Source organism: Alosa sapidissima, chromosome 20 (assembly GCF_018492685.1).
Source record: "Alosa sapidissima isolate fAloSap1 chromosome 20, fAloSap1.pri, whole genome shotgun sequence".
In the NCBI taxonomy this organism is placed as follows: Eukaryota; Metazoa; Chordata; class Actinopteri; order Clupeiformes; family Clupeidae; genus Alosa; species Alosa sapidissima.
In genome coordinates, this window is record NC_055976.1 from 29,332,178 (window position 1) to 29,352,078 (window position 19,901).

Here is a 19,901-nt window from a genome sequence, read left to right on the forward strand (position 1 = left end):
CTTTACTAAAAATTGTTATTATTTAAACTGTTTCAGATCAAAGAAAGAGACAAGACATTTCTCTTTCTTTTACCCCAATGTTAAGACAATCATAATAGCATTTCTGTAGTGTTAGAACAGGCAATGTTCATTAATAGGGAGAACACAAATGAATCATTACAGAATTAAAGTAATGAATATTGATAAGATGTTTTTATTTGGAAGGAATGCATGTTAAAACATTCATGTTTTCACCAATATTCACTATACAATTTATTAATCCGAGGAACGTTTGCCTCATCATTGTGAGCTGAAGACTTCTCTGAAGCCATACATTTTCTGCCATGTTATAATTGTACATATGGAGTCAGTAATGGATGCCACTCACCCTAAGCCACCCCAACCCTCTCTCCCTGCAGGCTTAATAACAACAACATAACAGATGAGGGCTGTGCTCATCTGACTCCAGCTCTCTTATCAAACCTCTCACACCTGGTAGAACTGAGTCTCAGTGGGAATAAAATAAAAGACCCAGGAGTGAATTTCATCTCTGCTGTACTAAAGGATTCAGACTGTAAACTACAGAAACTGGAGTGAGTAAACTGATGATTGTACGATGTAGTAAAACAAACATAACTTAATAGTCGCAATGGCAGAACTGAAAAATTATTATTCTATAAAGCACAGCTTTACAGTAACATGCTATTAAGGCTTATCACCCGGAGAGAAGAAATACTCTTTTCTGACTGGTTGGCGGGGTGGCTTTTAATTCTGAATAACGGGACACCTATGAAGTAGATCTGGTAAAAAAGTTTAATCACCGTTCCATATCAATGCTTATGAATGATAACTATAACAACGATAGAAGGACGACGGTTGAGCCTGGAGGCAGGCTTCGCAACAATGGAATCAACTGTAAACAAGCTAACTGTCCATGCTATCGCTGTTATAGGGCCAACAAAAGTTGTACAAGCTGAACTAGTGAGCTGCTTTTTAAACGGAACCGCGTGTTTCCTTTGCTTTACAGTGGCAACGGGGTGATAAGCGGGATAACGGCCTTCGAGGTGTGTCCATTTATGCGGAATTAATGGACTCGGGTGGAGGCTGCGTGTCGGGGAGTTATTTGCCCCTCACCCTCGTCCATTAATTCCGTATAACAGGACACCTCAGCGGCCGTTATCCCTTACGTACAGCATTACAAAGTAGTTATAAAGTAATATCGCATTACAAAGGAGTTATAAAGTACTTGTCGTTATTTTGATTGGCTGCAAAGAGAGTGTTGGAGAGGATTGTCTTAACTCTCATGCTCCATGCATATACACACTGAAAGTACCAGCTGTGTCTTGCAGTAGTGAACCCTTTAATAGCATTTGCATTTGTTATGGCCTGAGTTTAGTACATAAAGAATGTTTCTCTCTCTGTCTCTACATGCATGTTTAATCCCCCCTCCTCTCACTGGATCACTAAAAGGATCATGTTATTTACACTGTGGACCATTCAGAATATTCTGTGACCATATATTTTCTACCATGTCATAACTGTACATGTGGAGTCATTAATGGAGGCCACTCACCCTAACCCACCCCAATCTCTCTCCCTACAGGCTTAATGACTGCAACATAACACATGAGGGCTGTGCTCATCTGACTTCAGCTCTCTTAGCAAACTCCTCACACCTGATAGAGTTGAATATGAGTCGGAATAAAATAAAAGACCAAGGAGTGTTGCACATATCTGCTCTACTACAGTATAGACACTGTAAACTGCAGAAACTGCTGTAAGTAAACTGATGAGTGTACGATGTAGCAAAATAAACATAACCTAATAGTCACAATGACGGGACATGAAATTCCACTTACCTATTTTATAAAGCACAGCTTTACAGTAACTAGGGATGGGCATTTGAAGAAGTTTCCTTAGTTTTAAAATAAGGAAATTTAACGATCAATTATCGATTAATCATTCATTTTCATATGTTATAAATTATAGCCTATATAAGGCATGCATACATATACAACATTTCAATGGCAGAATATATGATTTCACTCAGTCTTGTTCTTAATTGTTTCAATGTTTTCCTAACGTATGATAATTGACAGGGGCATTGCAAAAGATAAATTAAGTTTTTTGTAGAACAGTTTATCAATGAATCAATTTTGTAGATTTTTTGAATGTGGATACAGCTAAATGTGTTATGTGTGGACAAGCAGCGCAATTTCTGCAAGGAAAGCACCCTTTAATGAATGAGGACTTCCCTGTGCGAACCATGTCCGACCTTGCCAATAAATTGTTTGAATTACTAGATCTCTTCTGAGTAAAGAGAGGTGATGCAGTAAATGTATTCTTCAAAGAGGTGTCTGTTGATAGAATATGCCAATGTGTGTTAACAATTGATTTAATAGGACTTGATAGTTTGTTATATGTGAGTGTGTAATTCACTGAAAAAGGGCGTCTGCTTTTTTTTCTGTCTTCGATAGTAGATTTGATCTCTGCAAGGATCTTACTTTTTCGAAGGCTGGGGTTAACCTTTTGTCAGGGTAACCCAGTGATCGAAACCGGTTGAGCAAAGTTGTGGACTGTTTTTTGAATTCCTTATCTGTCTCGCAAATACGCCGGACTCTATATAATTGACTAAGGGGTAACCCTCGTTTCAGCGGCACTGGATGGGGACTATCTGCGCTCAACAACGTGTTCTTATCAGTATCTTTTCGAAATACTGTAGTGGAGATCTGGGGTGCGTTTCTAGACAGTATTGTTGGCTAACTTGCGTCTCAACCTTGGTAGTTCAATCCGTCATTCTTGGATTTGGTGTTTCTAGAAAGGGTAGTTCGAACTCTCAATCACAAATAAGGACGCAAAGTTTGGTCTTTTGGACTACTGCCCCTGAGCAGTCGCACTTGTGTCATTCCTTGGTAGTTTCAGTTGGTGATGTCATCAGTGTTTGGAGCACCTAACCAAAAATCCCAAACATCTAACCAAAAATTACGACTTAGTTGTTTATCTCGTGACTCAAACATTGATCTATGCTGTAGCTTAATTTTCATTAAGAGACTGACTCCCCTATTGGGCTCATTCTTGCTATTGATGTTAATTCGAGTGTTGACTTGCTTTTTGATAGACTAGTGTTATAATCTTCACATTGAAGCACTCCTTGAAGCAGCATAGTGATTACTGGTGTAGTGGCTAAAGTAGGTGACTTGTTGTCCGAACGTTGTAGGTTCGATTCTCTTATGAAGTGAGATTGTTCTTTTGCTTCTGACTATGTGCAGGTGAACTAGTGTGACACGTAGAAATACCAAATAAAACAGTGCAACTATATTTCAAAGAATTGTTTTTGGCTGATGTCATGTCCCTAATGGTCTCTTGATGTAGAGTAACTATATGCATAAATATTTAGGGTCAAAACCTATTGTTGTGTGTATCGTAGGTCTACTCACTCAGAAGTGAAAAGGAGAGAGGGGATGCGAACTCTGATTGAGCGTGCACCGCGTGATCGAGTACCGACGCGTTGCCGTTAAGCCACGAGATACCCTAAAATTGGTGGTGGCAGCCATGGCCTACTGGTTAGGGCCTCGGGCTTGGAACCGAAGTGTTGCCAGTTCGATCCCCGACCAGTAGGAAAAATGTGGATGGGGGAAGTGGTTGAGCACTGCTCTCTCATGCCAAATTCCTTGTACACGCAAGTACACTTGGCCTATAAACCTGATTTACATTTACAAATTCCTCTAGGCTATATATTTATATATAACATTTAACACAAATAATGATACATGATATTTGTGATATTTAACACAAATAATGACAAATATTGGTCGGCTAAAGCAAACTGTTTTATATGCTTGCAATAGGTTTAGGTTTTTGCTGATGGCAATGACAAAGCCAGCATTAATCACTTTTGGTTTAAATTAGAAAAATGTCGATATAGGCTGTGGCAGAGAATTTCTAGAGGGTGGGGTATTACACGTTGCCACTGTTTCCACCAATGATATGTATCACAGCATCATCAACAGCGTTGTTGGAACTACAGTGTTCGAACGCTGGAGATATCGAATTGCGACACAGGTACGATGCTTTCTGGAAACAGGTGTAACAACGTTGTTGTTTGATCGCAAGTTGCGTCGTGCCACAGTGGTTGAGCAACATCGTTGCTAACTTTTCTAGATGCTCACCCCTGATTATGTTGTTTAAAGATTAATACATCCAAGAAATGTATTGACTGTAAATCTCTCTGATGAGAATTTGATCGTTCAACTAACAAACATCTAAGTTACGACTGTTTCCCAAAACTGTCGTACTTACATAGTACTTTGTACGTTTGAACCATGATCGTTTCCAAACTTCAGTAGTCTGGACTAAGGTGGTTAATGACGTTTAGTACCAGGCACACCTGCATATAACAGAGACTTAATGATGGACTACCTTAGTTTAATCTGTGAATTATCTCTGTTTTTCTTCATTCAGGGTCATCAAGTTAATTCATTGCTTCATATAGGCTGACCTTGAAAATGAACGACTGCTTTGAATTAACTTTTAAACGTGTCATTTAAATGTGCTGGTGAAACAGTTTTGTACTCTATAGAGTAAATTTTTCATTTTTCCTCTATTTACACATGGACATCATCAGCTTTGTGGCCCAGTGCGCTAAGGCCAGCTGACGATAGCCTGTGAGAAGCAGCAATTAACAGTCACATGTCAAAGAGTTTGAATATGGGTTGAGATTTTGACTATATTCTCAACATTGTTTACTTATAAGTCTATCTATTGTGCAGAGCATATTATCTCCCACTCCATGAAAATGTTAAAGTCAAAGACTACATATTCTCAACTGACTGAACAAAAGTGTGCACCTTGTAGCCTATTATTATCTGCAGGTGTGTGACTTCAACTTGTGTGCACGTGGCTGCAACTTGATTTTTAAAATTATGTATTTTCTGCCTAAGACATTTTAAAATATAGATGTATTGTGGTTAGAAGCGTAAATATCAACCAGAAACCTAAATCCATTTAGAATTATTAATTTGCACACAAAAAATACTTTCCAGACTAATTTCCCCGAAGCCATGTCAAGGAATAATAACTACTAACTAATAACTAATGTTTGATGCTGATCATAGATACTATTACTAGACGATTACTACTACTACTACTACTACTACTACTACTACTAATAATAATAATAATAACATTCTATGATGATTGATAATAGCAAAAACAATAATTTCAAATGAAAGCCAATGGTATAGGCTCAAATGCTTTTTTATTTAATGTTTCTATCTACTTCAGAGGCTGAGAAATAAAGGTTTGTGTTTTTTTTTTCTTTCAGAAAACCCTCAGGTTTTAAGAGGTTGTTTTCAGAAAATGCTTAGGATTTAGAGAGCCTTTTGTAATACGCGCCTTAAGGTCTTAATGAGTTGCATTGGTTTGAAATGTACTTATGGCATGCACATCAATATTAGCATCATATTTACACTTGCAACAGTGTTAACTGTGTAATGCACTATAGACCTCTGAATTTCACCTACAAAAAGGTTTTTCCCAGATGAGGATTTCCGGTATCTTGCATTTTTTTCCTATGGGAATGTAACATGGGGATTTTGAATTATCACACCTGTTAAACTCTCGTGGGGACAAAAAAATCTGAAATGCAGACATTTTGCTCTACATACTTTTGTCTTCGCCTTTGTTATGCCCAACAGGGCACCTCTTTATTTAACTTTATTACATTTTTAACACACCTTCAACATCTTAACGTGGTCATTCACTAGGTACACTTAACCTGGTCCGTGCAAATAGGTATACTAAAATAATAGCCACTATATCACACCTGACGTTCCACCAGAAATATATTGCTGGCTCAGAGGCTTTCCCGGTAGAGCCTGGCATGTAGGTAATTCCATAGAAGCTGAACCATTATGGTGACATCACCATATGTCTCAAGATCAAAGATGGCTGTGTTTTAGTGGCAGAAATCTGAAATAGTACCTCTTTTTCCAGCAAAACCACTTGAATTTCCGATGTGATTTTAAAAGCATTTCTCATAGCATTTGGGGGCAGCCGTGGCCTACTGGTTAGCGCTTCAGACTTGTAACCGGAGGAACCCCGACCTGTAGGAACGGCTGAAGTGCCCTTGAGCAAGACACCTAACCCCTCACTGCTCCCCGAGCGCCGCTGTAGCACTCACTGCGTCGGGATTAGTGTGTGCTTCACCTCACTGTGTGTTCACTGTGTGCTGAGTGCAGGCTTGGAATTTCACCATTCTGGGGGCAAGGCCACTTGGCCTTCAGTTGGGCATATTTGGTGGGGGGCACAAAGGCCACATGTAAGGGCACCAAGGCCAAAGTTAACTATACAGTAGTAGGCTATAAAAATTATCAAAGTTTTATTTAGCCTATTCACTGCAGTAGACCTGCATCATTGTATGAAACATTACAAAAACATGAAACATGACATATTACATATAACTGTAAATCAGGGGTCTCAAACTCAAATGAGCTGGGGGCCACTTCTGCCAACGTCATCTGATTGGAGGGCCGGCTATTTCTGAAAATGCAATGTTCTTTTTTTCAAATACCACACAAAACTGCAAACAGAAAGTGCAAGTGTTTTTATCTAGTTTTAGACACCTGTGCTAGCAACCTTAGCTTATAAATAAAATAATGATAAAATAAATATTAATACAAATTATAAAACAAACAAAAAGCATAAAAACGGGTATGTGTGTTTCACACCAAATAAAAATATTTTCCTCTCATAACTTTTTTAAACCTGGCAAACTAGGCGTCAGGGTTAAGAAAGCAACACCATTGGATTTTTATATCAAAATTTCAAAAGGCCATGGCTTGAAAGTGGTCAGAGATAAAGTCCTACTGTAAATATAAAAATCTTTGAGTATAAACAAAAGTTTATGAAGGGGGTAAATGTACCCATCACTGGATGGCAAGCACCTCAAATTATGCACCTTTCAGTAAATACTTTGATAGTAAATATGAACATATTTGAGCAGGTTTACTTTCCTTTTTTTCACATTACCCACATAACAAATGAACAGGAAAACACCTAAGATGTATATGGTTTAGTGATGTATTACTAAACCACAAGGCCTACAATAAAGTATTCTGGTCAAATCAGTTCCTATCGTGGGTAATCTGAGCAGAAGTTCGCATCATATTGCGGGTGACTTTGTAGTTCTTTAGAGCCCTGTTTTTACTAGCCCTGCTGTCTGTACCACGTCCATTACGGAAACGATTACCACTGCAACCTCCAAGCTATGTTGGGCAGAGGGTTGAAATAAGCATGATATGCTTAGTGGACACCGTCGTATACACGCAAAGACGCACCTCCATTCACAGACGCACTGTGACTATCACTGTCAATAGACGATCGATCATAATCTACAAAAGGATATTCTCCTTCAGAATCAGAATAGGTGAATAACATAGCCTACCTAAGACTTCATCACACGTGAACGTTTTTCAACATTAGGTGTAGGCCTATTTCTGCTTCAATTTGTGCAAAACTGGCCTGCATCGCTTCCGCGTCATTACAAATGCACGTCTTTGTGTTTCTCGCGTGTAATACAAGTATTTCTGGAAACTTTGCGCAGCGATTTTGGGTTTTAATCAAGCTCTGGATGTCTAGCACATAGTGGAGCAGAGTAGGCTACAATTGAGATGTCACCATACTTGGATCTATCTTCTACTTTAATCAGTATCGTTGTTTGTCGCAATTAAAAATAGCCTCAAGGGCCGGATTACATTATTATTTTGACATACGTCGCGGGCCGGAATTGGGCAGGACGCGGGCCGGATTTGGCCCGCGGGCCGGGTGTTTGAGACCCCTGCTGTAAATCATCTGATCATCTAATAAAAACAGATATCTAGGCTATATATAACATTTATTTTATATTTGGCCTGCTATGAAATCATGTATTGAACAATTTAAATTTAAGCACAGCTCAGCTTTAAGAAACTCAAATAGCCTAGATGCATGCTTAGCATTTTGTGATCATTAAGGCTACTTTCACAAACTCTTAGTCAGTTGTCCTCTGATTTACCAATATCTAGGCGATATTTGTAACATTTATTTTGTATTTGGCCCGTTATGAAATCATGTGGAACAATTTAAACACATTGTAAAACTTAAAGCCCAAATTTGGAGACATCCATGCATGTCGAAATTTACTGCAAATTCAAAACTGGATTACTCTGGAACGTCTAACTGTACAGGGGACTGCTTTACACTTTTGTGTTCGGTAAGGTCTGCTGTTTATTCTGATATGTGGTTTGTCGTGTTAAAAGAAGGGTTCGTGAAGTATTCTACCAAGATGAATGTGTAGGGAGATCATTATTATTAGTATTATCAGTATTATTAAATTAAATTATATTATTTACTTTTCTCGTGAACCGTTCAACATAGCAATTATCGGCTAACATCGTTTAAAAGCTGAGAAAAAGCTCTTTCATGTGATACTTGTGATGTCTGTGTGATGAATAGGCTAGTTCGCGAGTAGTTCAACTGAGAAGAATGGGTGAATTTGGACGCACTTTCTTGCGCTGTCACTTTCTCTACTGCATAAAAGACTAAATTAATTTGCGCTGTGAATGCTAAGATTATTTTGACAGGCCACAGGCTAAATAAAAATCGCTATTAGTAGGACACAAAGCAGAATATTGAAAGAAGGGGGCACCAAGGCCACCGTGGCCTGTAAACCTATGATTTTCAAAGGGGCTTCACGGCCAACGCAAGGGGCTACGACGGCCATGGCCGTCGTGGCCGCCGTGAAATTCCTACCCTGGCTGAGTGTGTTTCACTAATTCACGGATTGGGATAAATGCAAAGACCAAATTTCCCTCACAGGATCGAAAGAGTATATAAACTTATGTACTTATACTATACTATCTCATCCACAATAAAAAGCATCCGAAAAATGCTGACATTATTCATTGCTTTATCTCCGCTTTAAGGAATATACACATTGATAGTATCAGCTGTGTCTTCCAGAACCCTTTAATAGCATTTGCATTTTTTAGGTCTGAGTTTAGTGCATAAAGAACATTTCTCTCTCTCCTCTGTGTCTCTGCCGGCCTGTTTCATCCTTCTCTCTCTAACTGGATCACTAACAGGACCATGCTCTGAACTAGGTAGCATATACTGCGCGCGTGGATATTTACGCATTTACTTTTTTTTAAATGTTAGAATTCACAGAAAAGGAAAAAAGAAAAAAAGTCTTGTATTAATGCATTAATGGGGAGTATATTTCTGAAACATTACAACAATAACATAATGAATACGGATGACATGAAAAATAATAAAACATTTAATATTTTCCACAATCGCCAATATTTACCAATAATGAATTTCCATGATATTAATCAGAGGAAAGTTTGCCTCATCATGGAGAGCTGAACAGTCAGAATTTTCTGAAGCAATATATTTTCTGTCATAATTCTACATTATGGAGTCAGTAATGGAGGCCACTCACCCTCCCCCACCCCACCCTCTCTCCCTACAGCCTTAATGACACCAACATGACAAATGAGGGCTGTGCTCATCTGACTTCAGCTCTCACATCAAACCCCTCACACCTGATAGAGCTGAATCTGAGTGGGAATTCACTGGGAGACTCTGGAGTGAAGCACATCTCTGCTCTGCTGGGGAATCCAGAATGTAAACTACAGAAACTGGAGTGAGTAAATTGACAATGATGTAGTAAAATACACCATTTCAGGTATAGTGGTACATATTGTATAAAGCAGTTTCTGCTGGAATGAAGGGCATCTCTGCTCTATTGAATAACTGTAAAGTTCAGACTGCTGTAAGTATCTGATCTACTAGAGCATTCACTCTGTAAACTGGAGAGACTGGAGTGAGTTGTGGAGTGAAATAGCTTTCAGATCATTAGCATCACCTGACAAATCTGCAGCATATATGTAATACTGCTATTGCTATCTGTTTATTTACAGGCTTAATAAAAACAGTATAGCAAAAGACGGCTGTGCTGCTCTGAAGGAAGCTCTCTTATTAAACCCCTCCCACCTGACAGAGCTGAGTCTGAGTGGGAATAAACTAGGAGACACATCAGCAAAGCACATCTCTGCTCTACTAAAGGATTCACGCTGTAAACTGGAGAAACTGCAGTAAGTAAACTGCCGTGTATGATGCAGTGAAACGTAAAGGTGCTCTAAGGCTAAGCAATGTCACACGTTTTTAGGCTAAAACATTTTTTGTCACTTACAGTAAACATCACCTCACCATCTACTAGCTGCCTGTGCCCTGAATACACTAAAAAATGTGGTCTCTGTGGACAGCCCAGGCTCTAAAAACGGCAACAAAAACAACCTGGGCCATAAAAACATAAATTGTTCCAGCAAATCACAGACGACTTGCACCTTTAGGAGAGTTTCAATTGCACGGGAGGGAGGGGGAGGGAGTAGCGAGCTAGCTCTCTGTTTTGTTTGAACGTCAACAGAAGTGACGCTACCCAGCATCGCTTAGAGTGCCTTTTTAAGGCCCCCTATGCAACATTTTCAACTTTACAAACCAGTTTAGAAATCATTGTGATGGTTAAAATGACCTGTTATGGCGAGAATGGCGGCTTTCCCTGCTCCCTCTACCGTCTCCTAGCAGAACCTCCTTGCAAGATCTGCACTAGTGTCCCGGCAGTGTCTGAATCTGGATGTCCTGTGAGAAGCGAGAACGAGCACAAAATGCTTAAAATTCTCTGGACAAACACACGCCCCCCTCAAGCACCAATTAGCCATGCCGGCTAGCTATAAGATGGTTTAATTTTTTAGATGTTAATCATGGCAGAGCCAGTGAAAAGACCAAAAAGATGGTTTTCAAATTTCTATGATTTTGGCAAGCACTACAGGAACTACAAGCAAACATGACATGAGCAAACAAGGACATATGAAGATGTAAAAGTTTGCAAATGGTTTGTTAATAGTAATGGTCTACCTTTAGACTGGCAGTGGCATCACACAGACATCACCAGACATGAACACTGAAACTTGATTTCTGATAAATCCCTTGATAATGTACTAATTGTTTATCCCAAGTTAACATGCATCCCATTAAGATCCACGACACCGGATAGGTTTGTCCTCAATTTGTGGTGTTCCACCTCCTTGATAACAGCGGACATTGTGAATGTGTCCATCTGCATACTGAAGGCCTTTCTGACCTCTGTTTTTTGAATATATCAATATTACTTGACGCCCAGAAATTATCCAGCATACACTGTTGCACTCGGCTAAATGGGGGTGCTGCATCCCCATGTTGAACACGCGTTCTCGCACACTTTCCTGCAAACTTGTCCGACTTAGCAACAGTAACTATGGGACTGACAATGGGAGGAGGGGCTTGGGATCGGTCAATTGATATTGCATTGACATTATTGTTATTATTACTACTTTTCTTAATAATGTAGACTTACCAACTTTTTAAAACTGTTTACTGTTAATTTTAACAATTGTATTGTTATATATTGTAAGTCGCTTAAAAAAAGTGTCTGCTAAATTCCATAAACATAAACACAAACAACAGAAGAAACACATAAACACTGTGTGTGTGTGTGTGTGTGTGTGTGTGTGTGTGTGTGTGTTACATCCAGTAGGCTAGAGGTTCGGGTAGGACACAAGCAAAAACGCTAACGGGTTTAAACTGTAGTTTAATGTTCAGAGGAAACAAAAACCCCTTCAGGCAAAGCAGCAGGGAATGGCAGAGCAAGAGATGAAAGTCAATAATGAGTGAAGACAATACTCAAGGTCCAGGGCAAACAATCCAAAAACACTAATACAAAATCGTGGTCAGAAAGCAGTCCAAAGTTCCATAACAAAGTTCAGTCCAAAAAGTCAAAAAGTAAATCCACAGGGAAAGAGTAGCAGAGCAGCAGTAGCAACGAGACGACGTGGCAAAATAATTCCGCACTGAAAGAGTCCAAGAACCCAGCCTAAATACTGTCCCTGATTAAGCAATCAGACACAGGTGTGCTGACCAGCAGAGCAGGTAGACGGGAGATGCGGTAGGTCAGCAGCAAAACATGGCACAAGTGCAGCCAGGCAGGTAGATACAGGAAAACCTGGCTCAGGATCTGGAAGGTCCTGGACGATTTGTGACTGTGTGTGTGTGTGTGTGTGTGTGTGTGTGTGTGTGTGTGTGTGTGTGTGCGTGCGTGCAGGAATTTTATATTTAAAACATTACTGACTTTTTTTTCCTGTTCTCTCTACAGGCTTGATCACAACCTCATAGCAGAAGAAGGCTGTGCTGCTCTTGCTTCAGCTCTGACATTAAACATCTCACGCCTAAGAGAGCTGCATCTGAAAGGGAATAAACTTGGAGACTCCATTAAGAAGATCGCTGGTCTACAGAGGGATCCTAACTATAAACTACAGACCCTGGTGTGAGTAAAACTATTTGACATAATATAATGTGGAATAATGTGCAGAAATATTGATTCAAGTGATATAACGGAATATGAAATATTGAGTAATGAAACAGAAATATTGATGGTAGTACACTTACTTTTTCTGCATTACTTTCAAGTGTACTACCCATTAACCCAGACTCACATTGACAGGGTAGAAACTATATGTGCCTTAAAAAGTAGAAACTATATGTGCCTTAAAAAGTAGAAACTATATGTGCCTTAAAGAGCAAAACAATTACTTATCTGTAGTCATACTAACCCATTGTCTGGCCAAAGAAACAGAGCAGTGGAGGGTTACAGCATATTAAAGTTTATAATCACAATGATTCTGACACTGGTTCAGAATGGCTCTGAACCACTGTGGGAGGGGTGGGGCATGATACGAGTTGTTATTGGGCCAGTCTAGTGTCAGTATAGAAAATGAACCAATGGGTCGCTGACTGTCCTTGCTTTGGGCCGATTGTAGTTTCTCCAGGTCTCACTAGGCCACTTCCCGGAAACCTTACAGGCAACACTTCATATTTCATGAAAGACGCTAAATCTCCATTTCTAGAAAAAAAAAACAGGGATTTTGATGAAAACTAGCCACTGTTTAGCTTGGGATTTCTCAGGAACAGAGGCATGTAGAAATAAATGGTTTGTACCCACTGAGAGCTTAAAGTCTCGCCTTTCGAGGGAAACAAGCCATAGTATGTGTCCATAACAAAGAATACGTTGTGGCTCTACAAAAATCTTCAACAATGATCTAGATTGCTGGCACTCTGGGCCAAAGCTTCCAAAAACTGCATGGCATTCAAAGTGTTAAGTTGTTTTACATTCACTGGGTAAAACAGACATAGTTATATATCCATAGAGATCCTTCCCATGTTGGCCAGCATTTGTGATTACATGTTGAACCTGTCAGTAGCGGAAAAAAGAGGTCGATTTAAAGATTTGAAATCCATTGGATTTCTATATGTACAGTAGCCACCGATACCACTATTCCCACACAATTTTTAGCGGTTTTACGACACAATCGAGTCGAGTCGGCTTTTATTGTCAATTTCTTTACATGCACTGGTCATACAAAGAATTGAAATTTCGTTTCTTACTTTCCCATGCAGACATAGATTTTCATACTTTAAATACAGACATAGACATACTTTAGACATAGACATAGCCATAGACAATATACATTAAATTAAAGTGCGAGACTGAAATATAGAACATGTATGTATCAAAAATAGAAATATAGGACATATATAAAAAAATAGAGGTAGTTGTGTATATTTATATAGTCTTAACAGTTACATGAAGTTTAAACTTGTGCTTGTGTGACCTGTATATTTACATTGATATGCAGTAATTTCAAGTATATCAGGCTTGATGTGAAGCAGCACCCAAGCAGCAATCCCGAGCTCTATTGAAATAAAAAAATAGGGTTAAAGGACAGATAACTAACATTAAGGGATGTATTTTGACAGAGATAATGACCGCTGGAAGCAGCCATTGAGACAGTGGAAAAACAAATCATGCTGTTTATCAATTAAAAATCATGCACATACACCACACACACAAACCTCAAATGCTGTTCAGTGTTTGGTGTTATTCTGTGCAGATCACTTTAAAGCAACAAATGTTGTGTGTGTTTTGGTCTCTTCCAGATTGGACGAAGGTGGTTGGATGAAATGGCTTGGTTGGTGATGCTTCCTCAACTCTGAGTGTGCCAGATAGTGGTAGTGAGGGAGCCCATCCACGGCAGGAAGAGCTAGGAGATGGCCATAAGGAGATAAGGCAGTGCAGTATAGACATAATATTTTCAAGATCGGCCAATGTAATACAATTTGAAGAATATGCTATATGCTGCCTCACAGAAAGAGAAAATTAAGTATCATGTAGTATGAGCTCATCATCTGCTACTGTTTTTGTCTGAACGTTGGTATTTGTTTATGTTTTGTCGTTAATAAGGACCATAGGATGTTGTAGACCCTACTTTACTCTAAGCTTGAAGTAGTTTATATTTACAAAACAAAAAAAGCATGCACACATACATGAGGTTGACATAGCAAGCAACACAGATTACAAAGATTTTGATTTATACACATTGTGAACAAGAACTCGCTCTTGTGTGTGTGTGATCATCTGCATTCTTTTAATTGATTTATTTGTCTTTACTATGTCTGTTAGTTCTGTTTTATTTGTCGACATAAATGTTGACTGTTTTGTACAGATATTCTTAAGTGCACTTTCCATAATGAAATAGCTTAGCTGAAGCAGACAAACATCCATAGAGTAATCAATTATGGGAAAATGATGTTATGGTAAGATGTGCTACAATTGTGTCCATTTTATTCTGTGTTGTTTAGTATGAGTGTAGGTGTAACTTTAGAGATTTAGGGAGATTCCAATGTGTTTTTCAAGAGTGTATAACAATGTAAACATTCCTGGTGAGATATTTTATTTGTAATATTAAATATGTGGACTGTAAATACCACTGTCTCTGGTGCTGAAATGTGATTAAACTGATGTTATTTTGGTAATTTGTAGTGCTGCAATCTGTTGCTTAACAGCTGTCCAGCCAGACAGCTGACCCGTACCTCGGTCTTCAGACCTGTAGCTGTCATAGACTAATCCTGATCAACAGACAATTAGCTATCTCACTATATTTTGAATACCCCATTATTGTTCCATAAATCAGAAAATGTTTTAATTCAGAACAACAAAAATGTGCCTTATTTTTAGGGATAAAATTATCTATAAATCAGGCTATAAATGATATATAAACATACCCCTCTGGCAATCATAAGATCGATGTTCGAGTCCCAAATGATGACTTGTTGCAGATCATGCCCTTGGACAAGGCACGTCATCTGCATTGTCTCAGTCCACCCAGCTGCACAATGAGTACCAGCTTCTGCTGGGGGTTCCCTGCGATGGACTGATGCCCCTTCCAGGGGGAGTTTACAGCTCTTGTTCGCTAAGCATCACAAAAAACGGACTTGAGCGCCGGCCCGATTGGCCTCCATGGCTAAGAACGGATTAACTCACCATCAAAATGACTTTGAAGCTGTTATATTGAGATAAAAACGTGCATAGGATGCCTTAAAAGACTTGGTCATTTGGCAAAGTGGCAAGTAAAATAGGTAGAACAGAAATCAACATTCTTTTGAGTCCACCAAACAATTCCCTAAAACTGTTTTTGTGGAGAAGATTTACATGGACCCAAATAATCACATACAGTATGTAATTTGGCCTTCCCCTCTAAACTCTCATAAATTAGATCCATGTGGAAGATTTAAGGAAAGTGAGGAATCTGATAATCCTAATGGTGAAAATATGACAAACTATGTTTTAGTGGCCTATGATGTTTGACATTTTCCTATTTCCATTTATTCATTTGGCAGAAATGTAATTTATCAACCATGTAAACAATGAGGACTTGAATAACACGTAGACGTAACACTGAAACTGGTGAGACATTGACTCATAATAACTAGTTTTAAGTCCTTTTAGGCAAGTCCCTCCACTCGGCGGCCATATTGCAACGCCTTTTGGGCACTCATCGGGCATCCTATTCGGCTAAAATGCGCGTGTGCAAGGCTTCACGACACCGATCTTGCTCCAGCGGCGAGTTCACACCACATGATTGGCTCATTGTATTCACATGTCGACGTTTTGCCGATGAAGGGGTGTGATATGTGTAGACAACGGCCATATTGGAGTTACAAACTAGCCCCATGCAATTCTATGGAGGATTTTTGGAGTGCTGTGTCTCCTCATTAGAAAGTGTCTGGTTTAACCCATTTACATGACATGACTAAAAAACAATAAATAGTTACTAACAGTCAGTTGCTTGGTACAATTCTCAAATCAAAACTAGTTCAACCTCCGTATCATCTTGTCACTTGTGCACATCATAAATACAAATCTCTGCACATCCATGCAATTACTTGTGTACAATTGTCTGTTTTTCACTTTTTTTGAACAGGCCTTCTCCCAAATATATTTAAGCTCCTGACAGTGACAGGACATGACAGTGAATTACATGGTTTGGCAACAGACTGCAGCATAAACAGTACTGTAAAAGTTTACAGAAAGTAGGAATTTTGTCTGATCTACAATCTCCCTCATGCAATGTGTAACTTTTTACTGTTGAAATTGATATATGTCAAAAACGGCAGCCTTGTGCACCTCTCATAATGCACTCAGCAGTAGTTAACTGTTATATTGACGACATGGCTAAGCATTTGACCATCTTATTCATAATAGGTGCACAATAACTTTTCATTCTGATGGCACTGGCATGTAGCCTGGCCCCGCCCACCTAGATCTTCTTTCAGGGAGATCTAGTCTGGAACACCATAGCTCATAACAAAAAAATGTCAGGCCAATCAGCGACGAGAGGGGAAAACGAAACCAAAACTTATTATGTTAGATGAACAGTAGTAGCAACACCTGCAAACATCAAAGAATGCAGTTGGAAAAATGCAGAAAACAGCTAAGGTAGACCCACCTTGTTTCCTGACTGTTGATGCTGCTCATTGTCAGTTTGCAAAGTTGGCATAAACATTTGCAGTTTACTCACTTCTCGGTAACACTTTATAATAACTACACACAATTCATCATTTATTAAGCCATTGTTACTTATTAGTTAATGGTTTGTTCATCATTAGTCATTTCTTGTTCATACTTAATTCATCATCAGTAAAGCATTTGTTCACACAATTATACATGGTTTGTTCATAGTAAATAAGCCTATCCAAAAAAATATGTTTGTAAGTACATGATTTATACTTAATAAGTAATGAAACAACCACTTATAATGAAATCATTTTCTTATTATAAACCAGTTGCAAACTATTACAAAATGCTTTGTTCATCATTTGTAAAGCATTGTTCCTATGTTAATTCTCATAAATAAAGTATTTGTAGACACAGTTATAAATGGTTTGTTCATAGTAAATAAGCCTATATCTAAAATATGTTTATGAATTATTGTTAATACTTAATCAATTATGCAATATACACATGCACTAATGATTAGTTAGGGTGAGGATACATATTTTATAAACCACTTCCTAATACTATAATTCATGATTAACTCAGGGGTTACAAGTGGTTAGTTAATGATATTTTGTGAGCTTATCTAAAGTGAGGACTTTCTATGCCTTGCAACACATTTTCAAATGAGTTGTAAAGATTACATTCACATTCATTCATTTAGCAGACAAGCGATGTATACATTGACATAACAGTGAAAGCCGGGAATCAAACTTTTCAGGCTACTGCATGCTGGTCCAGCTCCTTATCCACTACACTACCTTGGCCCAGATAGAAATGCCCACAATTATGCAAGAGTTTCTGTTTCTTCTACTACACACTGCTATTAAACATCTGTAAACTATTATTAAATGCTGTATTCTTCGTTTGTAAAGCATTATTCCTACATTAATTCTCATCTGTAAATCATGTTTACACACAGTTAAAAATGGTTTGTTCATAGTAAACACACATATCTATATTATATTTTTGAATTTACTGTTATAATACTACCGGGCAGAGGTAGTGTAGTGGATAGGGAGCTGGGTTAACATGCAGTAACCCATAAAGTTGGGGGTTCAAACCCTGGCGTCCACCAATGTGGCCTTGCCCTTTCATTTCATTGACATGTGTAAGTCGCTTTGGGTGAAAGTGTCGGCTAAATGAATAAATGCAAGTGTAAACTTTATAACTCATTTGTAAATGTGTTGCAAGGCATAAAACGTCCTCACTTTAGATGAGCTCGCAAAATATCATTAACTAACCACTTGTAACTTCTGAGTTAATAATGAATTATAGTATTAGGAAGTGGTTTATAAAATATGTATCCTCACCCTTACTAATCATTAGTGCATGTGTATGTAATAACCGTTAAATAATGAAAATATTACTTAATCAAAAACATATTATTGCATCATGTATTAAGTATTAACAATAATGTATAAACATATTTTAGATTTAGGCTTATTTACTATGAACAAACTATTTATAACTGTGTGAACAAATGCTTTACTGATGATGAATTAGAAATTACTAATGATGATCAAACCATTAACTAATAAGTAACGAATGCTTAATAAATGATGAATTGTGTGTAGTTATTATAAAGTGTTACCAATAAATCAAATAATTCCCACCATGGCCCTTTCAGGGCTCTGTATAGCCTACTGCAGCAACAAATTGCCTGTTCAACCAATGAGGAATCAGCCGGGGGTGCCACCTGCATGAAAACCTATTAATTCAGCCCGATGGGTCGGGTCGGGTTCGGACAAATATTTAGAAATTATAGTCGGGTTCGGCTTCGGACACATGGGGGTGATATGCATTTACATTTAAAGCTTTACATTTAAAATTCCTTATTATGTTGTGTAACCAACAGGTCTGCTTTACATGATGCAAACGTTTGTTTTTTGATAATAAAGTAAAATGTAAAAAAGACCTAATAGCTTTCTTCCTGTGTGCAAGATTTGTTTATCGTGACAACACATTTCAGGCATGCCGCCTGAAATGCACACTTGTCACGACTACATAAACAAATGTTTATGCACATTTCACACATATGCTCATAAGCACAGTCTTGGGTGACATTAAAAATAAGTTGTTTTTTTACAGAGATTTTAAGATTATTTGCGTTGCATAGGCCTGTGGTAAAGACAGCTACCAGTAGGCTATAAGGTCGCCGGGTTGCAAATGTAAATTTGCGGCCCGATCCACACTCTACTGTGGTGGTGTTGAGTTAAGAGTGCTGGTAGGGGATGTTGAAATGTATTTTCTGCTGAGATAATAGACGCTGTCACTCTCTCACTCACTCACACACACACACACACACTGGTACATCCCACCCACACACACTCCATTAGACCCCCCCCCACACACACACACACACAAACATACACCACTACCCCTCACACACAACCTACATACACACACAGGTACCCCCACCCACACACATCACACACACTATTACCCTACACACAAACACACACACCTTTACACCCCCCCCCCCCTTACACACACACCTACACACACCCCCCCTTACACACACACTCTCCCATTCACACATACACATTCATAAACCGGCACACAAACACACATATGAACACACACACGTGCACACAGGTACATCCCCCAAAACGCACACCATTACAGCCCCCCACACACACACATACACCCCCCTGCCCTTCCCCACACACACCATTTCACTATACCTCACATACCACCCCCTCCCCCCAATCACACACCATTACCCCACACATACAAACACACCTTTACACCCTGTGACGGCCTGTTAGGCCTTCTGCATATTGACTACTTGTTTTCAGGTGTGCTTAGGACTTAACGAGCTGATGAGCTGCACCTGTACACTGGAGTCCTGATAAGAGGACTGCTTCCTCTCCCCTTAGCAGGGCCATTCTTACTTTGGGTTTTGGACATGCAACACTGCACTCAGACACATTGCAAACACACAACATCCATG

The 19,901-nt window shown here is 38.9% G+C and overlaps 1 protein-coding gene across 1 annotated transcript in view; it reads left to right on the forward strand.

Moving 5' to 3' along the window:
• LOC121694869 overlaps nucleotides 1-14,923 on the forward strand; it is a 248,710-nt gene extending 233,787 nt beyond the window's left edge. The window contains exons 66-71 of the mRNA XM_042075243.1: nucleotides 399-572; nucleotides 1,583-1,756; nucleotides 9,491-9,664; nucleotides 9,942-10,115; nucleotides 12,209-12,379; nucleotides 14,050-14,923. Of these exons, the coding sequence (XP_041931177.1) occupies nucleotides 399-572; nucleotides 1,583-1,756; nucleotides 9,491-9,664; nucleotides 9,942-10,115; nucleotides 12,209-12,379; nucleotides 14,050-14,089 (907 nt within the window). The 3' untranslated portion in view covers nucleotides 14,090-14,923. The remainder of the gene's footprint in view (nucleotides 1-398; nucleotides 573-1,582; nucleotides 1,757-9,490; nucleotides 9,665-9,941; nucleotides 10,116-12,208; nucleotides 12,380-14,049) is intronic.
• The last annotated feature ends 4,978 nt before the right edge of the window (nucleotides 14,924-19,901 follow it).